The sequence below is a fragment of the Anguilla anguilla genome, chromosome 11 (genome assembly GCF_013347855.1).
Source record: "Anguilla anguilla isolate fAngAng1 chromosome 11, fAngAng1.pri, whole genome shotgun sequence".
Classification (NCBI taxonomy): Eukaryota; Metazoa; Chordata; class Actinopteri; order Anguilliformes; family Anguillidae; genus Anguilla; species Anguilla anguilla.
Window position 1 is genome coordinate 17,729,174 of NC_049211.1, and position 17,719 is coordinate 17,746,892.

Here is a 17,719-nt window from a genome sequence, read left to right on the forward strand (position 1 = left end):
GTATGAGGTAATAAGAAAATACGAAAAAAAAAAAAAAAAGTTTATTTTGTAATTTCTTATGAACCTTACGCGGGCCGGTCAGAGTCAACCAAAGGGCCGCATCCGGCCCGCGGGCCGTAAAATGCCCAGGTCTGGCGTAGAGCCACTGGAATGGAAAATGCCGGCCTTCCATTACAGCTCCCCTCATGACTTTTTAGTTGGGCATGGAAGCTTTCTCCTCTTAAATGTCTGAGGCTCAGCAACCATAAGTTGTAGACCAACCAAATTTGGTAGTTGGGTTCGTATCGCCCCCCACTACTCAGGCACTACAAATCACCTCTGTCGGCCAGATGGTGGCGCTATAACAAAGGGTCATGTTTAAAAGGTCATAACTCCCACACTGAAAGTCAGATCAACACAAAACTGCATTGACCGATGCATCTGAATGTGCTCTACAACTTTGCTATTGGGACCACCTATGTCCGCCATATTGTATGCCCGCCATTTGGACTTTTTTATTAGTTGGGGTGCGGAAGAGCTGTAGCTCCAAATCTAAAGTGTTACCACATCTAGTAAACTTCTTTACGGCAAGCGGCTAGAAGACATCCATGGCGACGCAAGTAATCCGACACCGTAGCCGGGTCTAGTTTTTATCAGTGAGGGGATGGTCTGAACGTCGGGGAAGCAATGGAAGACAGTGCCAGCCAGAGTGCATGCTAGGCTACTAAAAGTTTCTTAGTAAATGCTTTTTGAGAGGATGAATAATTACTTTTCTTTGGCATGGATCCATTTTAAGACAGTATCAGGTGAGTTTGTTTAGTCTTTGAATCTGTCATTATGCTGAGAAATAGCAAAACCATTTTATTGATAGTATTTTAGTTTCTGTGCAAACGCGCGAAAACACGCTGGTATAATAAAACAATGACGGTAATACATATATAGTCGGCTTTGTTCCGTTGCTACCGTAACATAACAAACTATCTTGTGTCTACAGCTGCAGTTTCTCGCTGCAGTTACTAATATTGAATATAAACAAAAGACACAATTTATGATGTAGTCTGCCAGTGTCTAAATAAATAATACGGTACTCTGAGCGCAGTACGCAGGTAGCAGGGATGCCGAGCTGATATTTCGTTTTTTTCTACTAGAAGTTTGTTAGTTAAAGCTTTTTGAGAGGATGAATCATTACTTTTCTTTGGCATGGATAATTCCATTTGAAGACAATATCGGGTGAGTTCGTTTAGTCTTTGAATCCGTCATTATGCTGAGAGAAATCGTATTCCGTAGCAACAAGATAAAACCGACATTAGCCCTAAAATATGCCAATACAGCAGATAAAACGCTGCTCACTGAATGAGAGAGAGATGACATCAGATAGACATGACATGCTGAAGAAGAGCTCCTGATATAATATTAAACTTTTGGATTGTTAAGAGAGAGATGAACATCTAGAACAAGAGAAAAACCCTCATAAAGAAGACTTGTATTTTTCTATATAATTTTTAGCTGGGAAACCTCAGTGTATGTTTATTTTATACAACTTTGACTTGCTAAGTAAAGCTAGCTAATGATACTGGCTAGCTAACTAGTTAGCCCCTAACTACACTGATTTTAATCTAATCTTCCTATGCATGAGCCCCAGCTTCCAACTAAAAGAAAAAATACACTGAAAAGAGCAAAGCTATTTTTTCTATCAAACTATCTAGCTAAACACTCCATCTTGTTTATTTGGTTGCCATAGCATTGTTTATTCGGTTGTTTATTTGGTTGCCATAGCAATATGGCCACTGAGGCAGCAGCAGCAGCAGTAGCAGATACTTTGTTTCCCTGCTTTTTTGAGTACCTAGAGGAGATAAAATCAGCGAATGGAAGAATACAGTTCAGATATAGAGTCCAAAGAGAATACCCAGAGTCTTTATATGCTGATCGCTCTAATAACACTGGAGTTGTTACCAACGTGCTTTTTTATACTGAGCACGTCACTGCATGGCATACAGCCATATCAAAGCACTACAGCTTCATCTCCAAGAAAGGGATCTGCAAGGGGAGACAAATTCAGATCTTTGAGGATGAAGACAAGGACCAAGAGAGAAGGCTCCTGACTGTCAACTTTTACCAAAATGGTACAGTCATGGTGCAAGGTAACGAAGCTGCCCTTGGCTCCTCTGGACAAGACTTCCCCACTCTGGAGAAAGTGGCAGCATCTAAAAAGAATACAGGAAGCATTCCGAGTTCTCTCATCACCACAGGCACCGCGACAGCAGACAGCCAGGTCCACAGCACTGCTCAAATCTCCCCCATGCCTGGCCATGATAACCAGCACCCAGACCACCACACTGTCAGCCTCCTGAGAGACAGACTGGCTCTACTAGAAGTGGAGCTCACTGAGCTGAGAGAATAGCTGCTCTCCACCAGCACTACACCACACCCTGACCTCCAGGAACAACTAAACCAGTGTAAGCTGGAGTCTGCTACACAAGAACTGAGGGAACAGATCTCCAGCCTGCAGAAGGACAACCAGGCCCTCACCACAGAGCTGAGGAAAACAAAGGACATCATGAGGAGAGAAATAGCACAGGAGAGACACAAAATGACAAGGGAACTATCAGCCATCATGGTGAAGCTGCAGCACAGAAAACAGACTGTAGAGACGTCTACCAGTACAGAACAGCCACAACCCCTCACCCCCAACAACCCTCCTACCACTGAGCCCCCACCAACCAATGAGGATGCAGCAGAGAGAAGCTCTCAAGCCCCCCGTGCCCCCTCCCCCCCAGCATCTCACACCATCAGCCCACCACCCTGAAAAAAGAAACTGAGGTTGCTATCCTTATTGATTCAAATGGCAAATTCATTCAAAAACTCTTCCCCAATGTGAAAGTGTCAAAGATCTGGTGCCCCACAACAGAGGATGCACTCCAAATCCTTTCCCACCCTGGGTTTGGCACACCAGGTCATATTCTGATCCACACCGGCACCAACAACCTGAGGGAGGAACAGGAAAAGGTTGGTAATCTGGTCACCAGAGTAGCAGAGAAAGCATCTGTGTCCTTCCCAGACTCACGCATCACCATGTCTACCCTGCTACCCCGCAGAGACTTTCACCCCAAGACCATCAATAGGGTAAACACAGACATCACCAGAGGGTGTGCCTCGCTCCCTAATGTGCATGTTGCACATCATCCATCCATAACTCCTGAGCACCTGTATGACTACTCGCACTTAAAAAAGCAGGCAGTGGGCATGTTTACCAAAACACTGAAGGACGTGGCACTGGGCCGTCAAAGCCTCCATCTCACACCAGCCAGAGGACCACCCAGAGATCCCTACTACGCCTCAGACCCCATCAGGAACCAAAAACCTCCTAGACCGCCGTACTACACCTCAGCCCCCATCAGGAGCCAAAGACCTCCCAGACATCCACCCAGAACCAGCGAACCCCACAGGCCCCCCCACTCCACCAGAACATCACCACCTCCAGCAGCACAGACAGACAGGCCCTGGCCCAGGCTACTACCACCCACCAAACCAGAGACGCTGCCAGAACCAAGAGCCTGGCCCTCGGCGCCTGCCCAGCCCCAGCCGACAGCAACAGCATGTAGAACCACACCAGGCCCCACGCAGCTACGCAGAGGTCCTCCAAGGACGAGTGGACTCTGAAGGAATGAGTGAGATTAAACAGCTCCTCCAGTACATCTGCACTAAGCTGAACTAGTGTCATAATAAAACACACACACATACACACACACACTCAAACTCTACTCAAATGACTTAATTATGACCTAATTAAAAAAAAATTTTTTTACTACTTTTGAAAAAAGAAAAAAGTTAATTCTTTTATATTGTTGAAAGAAAATTTTAGATATTGTTCAAACATGTCAGCTCTAATGATGTTATCATTAGCCACACATACTGACACACACACACACACACAACCATGCACACACCACACACACACACAAAAACACGCACATTTACAAAATACAGTAAACACCACATTTTATACAGTTCAATGTTCGTACCTCTCTTGACAATCCAGTAGTTACTGTTTTATTTGTTTTACCCGTGCCATCTCTCTTTCATAATGAAATCCCTTTCAGTATGCATGTGGAATATCCAGGGCCTAAAATCTTCAATCTTTGGGCTGAAGAGTTTAGCCCCGGAACTCAAAACAAACCTTAATGATGATGACATCATCATTCTACAGGAGACATGGTGTAAAGCTGACACTGTCACTCACTGTCCGAACAGTTATAGAGAAATAATAGTACCATCTCAGAAACACAGCAACACTAATAGAGGTAGAGGATCCGGAGGATTAATCATTTCGTATAAATCTGATCTACATAATCAAATTGACCCCCTAAAAATGGGCAAATATTACATATGGTTAAAACTAAAAAAAGAGCTCCTATTAACAGAAAAGGATTTGTTTATTTGTGGAATATATATCCCCTCCTCCGAATCCCCCTACTTCTCAGAGGACATCTTCCCCACCCTTGAGACAGAGACATGAAGTCTGCATTTGAACTCTTCATAACACCATCAATTCAAAAGGATATTCTTGAGATGACAAACTTAGAGGGGAGGCGTGTGTATGGTGACAATTGGAAAGAGCTGGATGTGACCCACTAGCAATGCTATATTGGGTTGCTTATTTTGGCAGGAGTGTACAAGTCAAAAGGTGAAGCAACAGCAAACCTTTGGAATGCTGACACTGGTAGGGCAATTTTCCCAGCTACAATGTCTCTGGAGACATTTCATGTTTTCTCCCACATTATATGCTTTGACGACAGGGAATAAGGCAGGGTCGACAGGAGCGTGACAAACTTGCACCTATCTCGTTTGAATGAAGAATTGATACCCACAGGTACCTAGTTGAGCTGTTATATTCATTTTTTTATCAAAACTCAATTTTGAAGACTAATTTACTTTATATTGGTGTTTCTTCATTATTGAATAACTGTTATATGTTACTTATTGATGTTCTGAAGTGTTTTCTGAACCTAAACATTTGAAATGTTTGACATTTTTAATATTTTTTCCTGGGGTCAAATTGACCCCGAACATAAAATGTTACTATGCTTGATAATAAAAGGTGTGTTTCTTTCCAAATGTTATTTTTCTTTTTTAATGAGCACTTAATACCAACATAAAGCCCTGCAAACACCAAAACATACTTTGTTTTCAATTTTAGGTCAATGAATGAGATTGTACAGTCATTCATATTTCGCAATAGTCATATAAAATCAATACTTGATGTATAAGGGGAGGATGGGGGGAGTCATGTTTTATTTACTGGGCTATTAAGATGGTCAGTAGAAAGGCCTAAAGTAGCTGAGAGAGAAACCTGGGTAACACTTTCAGTTACAATTATTTTCTGCGGATTTATATTGCTGGGGTCAAATTGACCCCAAACATAAAAGTTGTTAGTTAATTTGAACATAATAGAAGGATTAAATATTGCTCCATAGGGGGCGCAGTTGTGCCAATGCTTGGACCCCTCCCAACGCCGCTTGCGGCTTTATTTTTATTTTTTTTAGAGAATTGAAATGTTGTGCATTTGCATATTTTATGTTGTTGAAAACGAAATAAGACTGCAGAAAACATGGTATGTAAGGGAAAAGTGTTTCCAGCAGGTGGAGTTATAGCACCCCCTACCCCCTCCCCCTTTCCAAACAAGACTAACTACATTTATATGTGCCAAATAAAACACAATGACATAAAGATGCTATCCTTACATCAGTAAATTACATGAAATGTCTGTCATAATCATTACATTGATTGTTCAGTGTTACTATATCAGGGTTCCCACTCATCCTGGAAAACCTTGAAAACCTGGAAATTTATCAACTAGTTTTTCAGTCATGGAAAACACCTGGAAAATGAGCAAATTTACAAAATGTCCTGGAATTATTTGTGAGGTTCTGGAAAATTGTAGGCTAGGCTATAAGTCAAGCTATTAAACAGTATATTTAGAGCTGAGGTTGCATATGCCCCCCGGTCCACCACCCAATTTGGGCTACCATTGTCCATGTTTCATGTCTGTAAGTCTAAATCAGGCAAATTGTCCTTGAAAACTCCTGGAAAATTATTTCCTAAAATGAGTGGGAACCCTGCTATATAAAAATTTGAATGACAATTTGACATGTTCCTCGATTTGAATAAGTATTCTTTATAGCCTTTTAAGTACACCCCACACAGTGAATGGTTCATAGCAGCAATATTGCTGAACACTAGGGCTGTCAAAAAATATTCTAAGTTCGAAAACTATTAGAATATCTTAGGGTATCTTTTTTTTTTTTTTTTAAGTTCGAACCTAAATTTGAGCATTCGAATATTAGTTTTGGATCCCCCGTTTTTGATTCCGCGTTTTGTAATTAACATAAATATACAGGCTTTAATTTCATGCGGCGAATCATGTTAATACACGCAAAGTTCAGTTCCTGTGCTAACGTTACTTACTCTGTCACATCAAAAATATTGAAAACTAACGGTCAAAATTGCAGCAGCATCTGAGGAGTTGGTCCCACTAGCTGGTAAGCCCTGTTTGGGAATTTTTTGGCTTCTTGGCCATAAATGGCGAGGTCGAGTACAAGAAAAGAGTTAAGTGCAAGCTTAGCAGGGCAAGTCTGGTGTATTCAAATAACACGATGTCACGGTTTCTGTGCAGGTAGATCATTTTTCTGTGCCTGCACCGGCTCAGTGGTTAGCATTCCGATTAGCCACTCGGCTAATCGTTATTTTGGTGTGTGGGGACGATTAGTTCGAGCTTGCAGATTAGCCACTCGGCTAATCGTTATTTTTGGTTCTTGTGGGAGGATTGTTCCTGCCTGAACATTCCATGCATTCCTGCAGGGTTACCTCTGATCTGTTTCACCTGTGGGTTGCTCACATCTTCCGCTGATTACCAGCCACACCTGTGGCTGGGTATTTAAAGCGTCAGTAGGCAGTGGAACGGTGCTTGAGTGTAACGTGTTTTGCTCTAGCCAGTTCCCTGTCGTATTGCTGAGCAAGGTGTAAGGAATTTAAGAACAAAGAAATTTAAAAAAGAATTCTGACTTTAGTTTGTTTCTTTTTTTTGGGGAAAAAAGGTATTAGGACGGTATAGGTCCAGATTCTGAGGCCGGCGGTTTTAAGGAGTTATTGTGTCACCGTTGGGGCACAGACCTTTCTGCCCTTTACTAACCAGTTTTCCCCCCTGGTTTTAGTTGGCCTCAGAACTTCTTCTGTTTGTTTTTGAAAAGACATTTTCTTTTTCTCAGCTTCGGTTCGAAGTTGTTTATTTTTCATTTCTTATTTCCCTGTTCCTTTATTTTCCTTATATACTCCTTCTTCCTCAGTTACCCGTTTAGGGGTTTATTATTCATTATTTGGGATACGTCCCCTAGGAGTATAGCACCCCCTTATTTCGTCTCTCACGAGACTCAGTGGTTACTGGAGTGCCCTTTGGTAACTTATAGATCCCCTGTTTGGCCGCGTCTGGTCTTCACCCTTCCCCTCCCTCACACACGAGCAACAGGTATAGCCGTTTGAATAGTTTTTATGTTAAGAAATAAACAGGGATTTCATATAAATAACCATTTCAAATTACAAATTACATCCACGAGAAAGTGCTTTATTCATTTGCGCATTAGGTTATAGGAACTGCAGGGGGCTCATTTATAACATGAAACTGCGTGCGTTAAGTGAAGACCTGACCTAGAGCCACAAATCGAGTCATATTGAAATTTTATAAATCATTACTTTGACGTGATTTTCTGCGTACGCGCCACACAGTTGATCTAAAATACGTTTTATAAATGAGGCCCCAGATGTAGTACCTAGTATGAAAGTTCACAGATGTCCTCTATTCTACTGCCCGCTTGTGGAAAATAATGCGCAGGGCAGTTTAGAGGGAGCGTCACCTGCATATTGCGCCCGACAATAATCAGCTTATTTTTGTGAATTATAGACAAATGATATTCGAATATATTCGAACGCTAACTAATTACAAAAGCTAATATTCAAACTCATTTTCATTGCACTTTCGACAGCCTTACTGAACACACAAGCTGGTAAATTTGAGAAAGATCACCCCATGCATGCCAAATCTAATGTTAATCTACTGGACGGTTAATGATATGGTTTTTGAATGTTGGAGAAATTGGGCCATGTAATGGTGCATTTTATTTATGTTGAGGCATTCACATATTTTAATGGTTTGAAGTTTGGCACACATGCAGTTCATGATCGATTGTATTTATTAATGGATTCAGTGTATTAATGGGTAACACCTTTCTCATCCTAAGCACTTTAAAGTAAAGGGGGAACCTCACCTCAACTGCTACTGAGCTCGGTATATAAACTAATGATGATGTGTACATACTAGGTGTGCATGTCTCAGAGTAGTGGCTGAAACAGTACTCATTTCTAATATAGTCCATAGAAACAAAAAAGGTGGAATCATCAACTGTAAAATGGCAAAGGACAAATCAGTACAAAGGCTTTATATGTCTGATTCATTTTTCATAATGTCAAAGGGGCTCCAGCATGGCATATCTAGCTAACTGCACTGCATATCAGTGCAGTCATATGCTCCACAGCCTGGAATTGGTCCCTGATCTTCCCTGTATGGACTGTGACAGTTAGTCATGTGGTAAGATGCACATTTGTTTAAGAAGTTGGCCAAAGAAGTGGTAGCTGGTAGCATGAGTTTCCGCATCCTCAAATGATGTATGTTGCGGCAATGGCAGAGGCTTGAAATTGTGTTTGGCATGACTCTGCCATATTGACTTTCTAGATTCGTAAATAAAGAAAAAGCCATTTCTCACATGCAGTGCTTCTAGAGAAATTCAAGAAAGTAGATTAATCAAGGTAATGTTCAAGGTATTGATTCTTGTTTACAGAAAACAGTGCCTGAGAAACCTAGCTGCTGAATCCTTTTTTTATTTTCTCCTTAAATTAATCTCCAGCTGCTCAGCAGAAGGCCCATCCATTTATGGAGTAGAGATGATAAGTGGAGTATACTATTGTACTATAATGTTTGTATCTGTTACGAATGCAACTCTGAAGGACCCAAATGCAGAACTCGAACACAGAGATATCAGGAGGATCAAACAGAGATTTATTGGTGGAAGGTACAGGAATGACGTGGACTTGACGAGGGCGATGCAGAAGCCGGAGGAAAGGAGCCGGGGCGCAGGGAGGTAGCTGGGTCCGCAGCTGGTCCAGACAGGGCGGTGCAAGACGAATCGCGGCAGGGAGCTGGCAAGGAGACGAACCAGACGAGGAGCCGTCACCGGGCTGGCAGGGCGAGGACTGGACTTGACTAGACTGGACGGGACTGGACTGGACCAGACCGGACTGGACTGGGCTGGACTGGGAGGCTGGCGAAGGGCGAGCTGGATCCAGCAAGCTAAAAAGGGGGAAGGGGTAGACAGGACAAACACAGGACCAGGAACAATCACGAAGACTGGACTGCGAACAGGACAGGTGACTGACATGCAACACGACATAGACAGGACGAAAACTAGCAGGGTAGGGGGAGCAGGCAAACGCACAGATCTGTAGAAATGAGAGAAGCACAGGTTTAGACAGATTTTTGCGAAAACCGAAGTGTATCAGACAAGCTGAAACATTGATCTGGCGAAGATCTGTGGACAAGCCAAGAATAAATGCTGGAGTGGAAGCGTGCGGAATGCGAAGAGCGCAGGTGAGTAAGATCAGCCTTGATGCCAGAGCTGGGGGCGAGAGTTCGCCTACGCTGCAACAAAGAACAAAGGTCGTACGAAAAAAGGCAAGATACGTGAGGCTAACAAAAAACATGAGAAACATGAGGGATATGACTGTATCAGTTCCATGAACATTTTGTTTTTTATGCCATTGGACTCATGATGTGGATCTTTAATTATGGAACCTGAGAACAATGGAGTAGAGAACAATGATCTGCTTTCATTTTCCTACATGATCTTAATGATGTATTTGTGCAGTCTGAAATTATTAATGAATTGCATTTCTTATGCTTTTTTTGTGAGTGCTAATTCATTCTGATTAAACTGAGAGAGCCAAGAGCATTTAAAGGAAAAATCAAGGAGAAATTGTTGTGAAGACCGAGAAATAGTTAGAAAATAGATTTAATAGTGGTGCATTACTTTGGAGGGAACCACAAAGCACTGTTTTAGTTTAACATTCTTTTTTTGTTATCGAGTATTGCTTTAGTCAATATTAATGCAACATTCAAGCCAACTTAGTAACACTGCATTTGATTGAGTCAAAGGATTTAGCTCTCACTTCTGCTTGGACGTTGAAAGTAAGTGCTGCAGGTACATTATCTCTCTACAAATGCAAATAATATCTCAGTACATCAAGATACATTGTGTATGCATCAGGGCTGAGGGAATTTGTAGGAATCACGAAGGGACCAAGCACAAGTCTATGTGGAGGGAGAATCACGTTCCATTCCAAGGTGGAAAAAGACATGTATAGTATAAGAGAATAGTAAGTAGATTTTTTTACTTTTATATAAATTATATACAAATAATAAAGCATTTTAGCCAAACAACCAAAACATACAGCATTCCACACAATTAAAACAGAGTAAATGTACATTTTGTATGGAACACAAAGTGAAATACTTTTATCTCAAGAACAAACAGGTTTTCTCATGCAACAAATCTGCCAAAATAAATAATGAAATTAATTTTGGAAGTTTGTGGGTGGGAAAGGGACATGCTGCAACAGCATTTTTTTCATGTGCACCCATTTAGATGTTAATATGTGAGTGAAAGAATGTCTCATCCCAGATCCGTCAAAGCTGACACATCAACAAGTAATAGTTGCATGGGTATTGGTTCGAGACGCCACCAAAAATGATAGATTCAGTTTCTGATCACATGATTTGTAGCAGGCCTCGGACCAGTACTTCGAAACACTAGTCCAGCAGCTAATTGCATATTTGGTCATAATTGTTAAAATGGTAATACAAGCACCACATTTTGCACACATGATCTCCTGACATTACCTGTACAGAAAAAAAAATGTTAGCCATCCAAAAATCCAGATGGCAGCCATGTTTTAGGATGGCCACGAATGATGACTTCAAGATTTTGAAGAAGGTTCCTTATAAAAATGACTCAGCTGGCCAATTTGAATGTTTTTGGTATTGACGTTCTGAGTACAGAAAACACTTACCAGAGGAGGCCAAATGACTACTTTTCTTCCGTGCTTTTCACAGGTTGTGATGTTACACCTGATTTTCATGGCTTATATAAATCTGCACACGCTGGGATAGTCTCCAGCACCCCCTGCGATCCTGCCCAGGATAAGCAGGTATAGATAATGGTTGTATGCGCTGAGGCATCCAATGGCTTCAAGAAATTGAGTCTATACCGACCAAAAGTAAAGTTTGGGAAAGTTTGTCATTGCAGTGTATGACAGGTGTACTAAAATGATGATAATGACTGGATCCATTTGCAAGAAAGCAGAGATTTTTTGATGCAATACCACCAACTCAGTCAGCACTATTGCAGCATGGTAAACATGCTGCCTACCAGGCAGGATGTGTGTGGAGTCAGTCAACAGTGTGCCAGCCAGAAGCTCAGAGTTCTACTGACTGGGTATGGATTCAACAGGATCAGATGTGGAAGATCTGCTAGACTACACTTACCCCTATTGCATGTTGTCGAGAACTTACAAAACTTGGATGCAAGGCTGTGTGCCACAGAGGGTGCAAATGTTATTGTTCGGTCTCAGCTGCACAGCACTATGTAGTTGCACGTGTCAAGACTAATCAATGACCTGTTGTAACCTATTGTGAATTTCCGGATTGATGGTCAAAATTTAGTATCAAGGGTCGACCTGTTATATTGACTTTCAATTGAGTTTTTCAGTTGCTTGTTTAGGATCTACCAGATGCAAATATATAGGCCTATGTGTTGAAATTAAATATCTGTGAAAAGATAACTTTATTTGGAATTCTTTGTTTAAGATGTCAAATGATAATTAACCTTAGACAATAACTGAGAATGACAATGACGGCAAGTCAGACTTCGCAAATTTACCATTGTATTTTATGTTCCAGCTAATGTAGGCTAGCTATCATATATGGCAGAACAGAAGTCAGTATCAGAGAGCTTTCATAGGTGCAAAAGCAGATTCTGCACACACCCAGTGTTGATGATGATGATGATGATAATGATGATGATGATGACTATTATTATTATTATTATTATTATTATACAGATCCAAGAAGAGTTTACTAGCCAAGTGTTAGATTTAAGATTTTTTTAATGTTTAGAATTATATGTAACATCTAATCGACACCAGCACAATTCCGTTTTGAAGATTTAAATTACATTTACGAAGATGTTTCACTCACAGTTCATAAATAATAAATGCAAGACCAAGACTTGTCTAAAATCGTATGTAGTAATCTGGTCAATATGACTGCGTCCGATGGAGGGCGCCTGCGTTTGTTGGAATTTAGCGAGGTGATGGGAGGGTTTTTAATCATAGTCAGACTGCGAATAAAGTCTGCGGAAATGCGGTGCGATGAAACACTCGGACTCGCTGGATGTAAGGTTTGTTAAAAACGGATACATTTCGAGCATGGCTGAATCTTAACATGTGTTCATTACAGAATTGTTTCCTACAGTTACATGTCCAGTTATGTGCACTGAGAGCTATCTCGCGAATATCATTTTCCAATACAACACCATTTTACAGCGAAATACCGTTGCACCAAATACCAAAATAGAAACGATTGATAGGCTACACTGTATTTATTACAATCGCATGTCCGCTAATATTACTATTTGCTTGCAGTCGTTTAGGCTATTTTGTTTCTTGGGTTTGAGTAATTTCGAATTAATTTACAAATAATGATGCGGTTATTGTAGTATGTTTTGAATAGATAATGCGTTTTATTTAGAAATTAAATGAATATTACGATGTCTTTTTTGCCGTGTTGGCTGATCTACATCTGGCTTTTATTGGGACGCAAGGTTATTGTAGTGGACTTAAATGCGGTTGTAAATATGTTGTACTTAAAATTTACTGTTACACTTACATAAACGGCATTTGCAGAAAAAATGTAATATATTTTGCATCAATGTAATTCATTCCATTATTTTAAAGCACGGATTATTTGTATGCCAATATGTTGTGAAGTGTTTGCAATATATTCATTTTAGATTGTGCTATATTTTCTAATTTATGTAAAGGCTAGTCTATCTATCAGAAGTAGCTGTGTGTAACAGTCAAGCTATGATACTAGAGAAAAGCGAAATAATTTTCAAAAAATTAACATTGCTTATTGATGGAATGTAAGGAACCTCTCACAAAAAGTAGATGTCATTCGGCTGTGTTCTATTTTATAGCTGCCGCCCACTGGGACAGTCATCGTGTTATGAAACACATTCAGAACATAAACTGAGAGGCCGACGCTGAAAGGGACCCTTAGAGGGGAAGCAATGAGCTATGAGCCAGACAGCTACACTGAAGCTTCCATCTGCCCAGAGCTGAGCAGGACAGATGCAGGGCAGCACCGCGGTATGATGGAGGTTCAGATTACAGAGAACTGAAAGGATTTTGTGGATTTAGAGTACAGCAGAGGGGGACAATTGAAGACATTGAGAAGTAGACCAAGCACCAGTAAAGATGGTGGGGAGGGGGCTGTGGATTTTCAAAGTCCGGTGTGGGAAATGGAAGTGTAGCACAACTTCCGTGCTCTGCTTGGCAGTACCATGTGCTGCTCTGCTAGCCCTTTTGTTTGTTGATGCTATTGAGTCCTGGAGCATGTCTCTGGCCATGAGCACAGATGGGGTCGAGCAGAGGGAAAAGGGTACTCACAGCAATCAGCAAAACCCAGAGAAGTATCCTCTGATGCCCAGTCCACTTGTGTGTCAGCGTGCCAAACCATACCTCCTCATCATGGTAACAACCGCTCCAGCCAATCAGAAGGCCCGTCAGGCCATCCGGAACACCTGGGGTGGCGAGACTGAGGTCAGAGGTCGGCGGGTCATGACCCTGTTCATGATGGGCTTGACGTCTGATCCTGGACTATCCAAACAGCTTCAGGAGGAGGCACGAGATCACCGAGACCTGGTACAGGGCTGCTTTCTGGATACTTACGCTAACCTCACCCTGAAAACCCTGTCCATGTTGGGCTGGACCCGCCGTTTCTGCCGACAGACACGCTTCATTGCCAAAGTGGACGATGATGTCTTGTTTAACCCTGGTGTGCTCATACGTTACCTCAATAGGAGCTACACCATGGAGGGCGACCTGTACCTGGGCCGCGTTCATCTTCAGGTGTCTCCCAACCGCAATGCGGCCAGCAAGCACTATCTCCCTGCTGCTGCCTACGCCCCTGAGGTCTTCCCCGACTACTGCAGTGGTACAACTTACATCCTTTCCCGCTCTGCCGTCCTCAAGATCGTCCAGGCCACCCCTCCTGTTTCACCTCATTTACCCCTGCCTCCTGAGGATGTATTTGTGGGCCTGTCTGCTCGTGCCGCCGGCATTCTCCCCTCCCACAGCCCACTTTTCTCAGGGGGCCCTGGTCTCCCCTACAACCGCTGCTGCTACCAGGCCATGGCATCCGTGCACCGCATCTCTCCCACGGGGATGATTCGCATCTGGGGGGAAGTGCATGCCCCTCCCCCTTGCTCATGGTTGGGTCTGCGGGCATCCTTGGGTCTGTGCAAATTGCAAGCACTGCTGGGAACCATGCTGGAGAAGGAAAAGGATTTGTAGTGACCACAATAGTGGAGACAGCATCAATAGACCTCTGCTGAGTACTAGTGGAGATACAGTGAGAGACTTTATGGGTAAATAGATCAACCATATGGTAAATGAAGCTGATAAAGCACAAACATAATACCAAATATTTAATTACTCTGCTCTGAGAAATGTATTTTTATAAATATGAATTTTTAAATGTATTGATGTAATTCAAATGTGCTTTGAATTGAACATTCTATTGTGCCATAATTCTTTTATTACCATGTTTATTGTTTCCTTTTATTCTTATTTTTTATTACTTTTATATTCGTTTTTGGTATTTTAAGTCTGTTCAAGCACTTTGGTCAACTGTGGTTGTTGTAAATGTGCTATATAAATGAACTTTGACTTGACTTGATTTTGAATTTCAGTGACAAAATGCTCCACCTTCTTTAAAAAAGTGAAGGGTGCTGCATAATCAGCATACACCTGCTGATTCAGCGATGTGCCAGGCGAAGGGGCAAAAGTCTAAAGCTATAAATCCAACATGACTAATAAACAAATATGGAACTATCAGAGGTCTTTTTGTTATTTCTTTTGGTAGCATAATACTCAAAACAGCCTGAAGCAACATAAAACACATAAAAACACATTCTGTAATAGTTTTAATGCATTAATGCATCAAAAGTGGACTAAAAAGTATGATACATTTGACCTTGGTTATACTACACTGTGAACAAAGTAAATAATTAAAAACAATAAAGACAAAAGGCTTTTGTTGCTTGTGCTGTGTGTGGAAGTCATGGTTCCCCAGAAAGAATACCAAGATGAAATAAAAACACTCGGCAAATGAGAGAAGCAGTAGTTGAGCTCAACAAGGAAGTCAGCTGATTAAAATCCTGTCACATTCCACCACAGTGATCAAATCATTTACTTTTGGTATTACAGGAAATTGAGGATTCTCAAACCCTGGTGAAGAGAATTCAGAAACGCGCAAAAACAGCAATCTAAATCTACCCCAAATCGATCAAAAGATCGAGAGACCAACTAGAAGCTCTAATATGTCATCCTCTTATGTTTGTACACAGCAAATCTTATCTGGCTAGTTTCAACAGGCAGAGGATGCTTTAGGGTCACCATTTTTGACAATGTGGAATTTAGCAGATAAAATATGTCATCTGGCTGTAGCTATGGAAAAAATACCCACATAACTATCTCTCAGATAACATGTCATCCTCATTATGTTCGTGCACAGCAAAACATGTTTGACTGGTTTTAACAGGCAGACAGTGTTATAGGCGTCACGATTTCAGATAAGGAGGCATTTTCCTGCTATCAAAATGTGATCTGACCATAGCCACAGAAAAGAGCCACACAACAACTAAAATATCTTGGGTAACATCTTCTTATGGTTGTGCAGAGCAAACCATGTTTGGCTGCCGTCAACAGGCAGAAGATGTTATAGGGGCACAGGTGTACCATTGCAGTTTCAACAGTTCCAAATTAAATGGGCCCCAATGAGCAGGGTTCCAAAATTCCCACAATATTGTTAGATAATTGTTCACAGTAAGTTTTACATTTTTTAATGATGCCCTAAAAACAGCCATGGATTTGCCATTTACAGCTTCATATAGGCTATATTTAGTGCATGATTGATCAACCTGATCAACCCAGCTACAAAAAGCTGTCAGTAGGTCTACAGTCACTAGGCAACAACTCACATACAGTAGTTTACAGTGCAAGAGGCATGGGCCGTTCAAACATGGCTTAAACCAGACAAAACTCAGCACTGGAGTTGCTTCATTACAAAGCCGACCTCATCAGGCTGTACCTTCATCTTTATATTGCGCGTAGGAAGCTTGCAACAGTTCGTCACTGCTTTCACTTCTCACATCTGTTCGACAGTGCCTTGCAGCTCTTAGTTCCGGACCAGAACAGACTCCAAGGCCCTGGATTACGCCATGCCCTAAGGCTGGGATGCAAATCTTATCTCCGCTGCTTGTAATGGAAAATTCTGAGTAAACCTAAGCTGAAGACATTTATTTGGGTGAGAATCCAAACAAACAGACCTTTGCCAGAGAAGCCAGGAGGAAGGACTGACCGATGAGTTCCATGCAGGCTGAAGACACTGTCCCACGATGCAGCCGTTCCACAAAGGACAGAGGACTCCTCCCCTGCCATTACCCACTGTGGCCCTCAACCAGGTGTTCAACAACCAGACAGACTGAATACAATAACCTCAAATCCTGAGAGACTTGAGAGAATTAGGTAACTACAATTGAGCAAAATGTCTATTTTTTCCATTAATTATTTTATCCACATCTTGTGAATTATTTGTAAATACACATTCTCATTAGGTTCTATAAATTAAACAAACTCACAGATATTGCTAGGTTCTTCCTAAATTATTATTTGGTGTAATATGAAATTCATTAGCTGGTGCCCCATGAAAAGAGGAAAACCTTGCTCTATCGCTGAGGTAGTTATTAACTCAAGTATTTATTGCTTTGCCTAACATCATATAAATGGCACACAGTGCACAATCAAAACTGAAACTGCCTGGCAGTTTTAAAACTGCAGAAAAGATAAACCTGAGGAAATATCATCAGCTGAGGTCTTGCTTTCTTTTGAGAAAGCAAAGGTGTCACAACCAGAGCTACTATATCTGGTACGCGTCTCCATTTGAAAAGCCTGAAAATGGTCATATTATCGACCACCCCATTTAACTTGAATCAAAACTATTTAGGGTTTACATCAACTGCAAGGGTAATCTAGCAAGCTGTCAAGGTACAAGTTCCTGTTAAATTGACCTATTGTTATGTTAATGTTATTTAATCATATTAATTAGACAGGCTTATAGTACACCAACTTCAAATGAAGACAGCCAAATGTGCATGCATTCCACATACCAATAAATCCAACTTCTTGCTGTAAATATGGAAGTCAATACCCTGAGTTCTTCAAAAAAACCTGGCTAAAATAGAAATGAAACTTGAACAGAAATTCAGCACTGTTCAGCCATGTGAAATCACAAACC

At 41.4% G+C, this 17,719-nt stretch overlaps 1 protein-coding gene across 2 annotated transcripts; it reads left to right on the top strand.

Moving 5' to 3' along the window:
- Positions 1 to 12,394: 12,394 nt before the first annotated feature.
- Positions 12,395 to 15,255, top strand: b3galt4 (UDP-Gal:betaGlcNAc beta 1,3-galactosyltransferase, polypeptide 4). Of its 2 annotated transcripts, none has more exons than XM_035383220.1 (2): positions 12,395 to 12,539; positions 13,338 to 15,255. In XM_035383220.1, exon 2 carries the CDS (start codon positions 13,618 to 13,620, stop codon positions 14,713 to 14,715), a length of 1,098 nt encoding a protein of 365 aa, XP_035239111.1. In that variant the 5' UTR covers positions 12,395 to 12,539; positions 13,338 to 13,617; the 3' UTR covers positions 14,716 to 15,255. The 2 variants fall into 2 exon arrangements, with proteins under 2 accessions (XP_035239111.1, XP_035239113.1); XM_035383222.1 differs by having other exon boundaries at positions 12,400 to 12,534.
- The last annotated feature ends 2,464 nt before the right edge of the window (positions 15,256 to 17,719 follow it).

What these genes read in the sequence shown, in the direction of transcription:
- b3galt4 (XM_035383220.1), top strand. Translation starts at nt 13,618, where the DNA reads ATGGTGGGGAGGGGGCTGTGGATTTTCAAAGTCCGGTGTGGGAAATGG.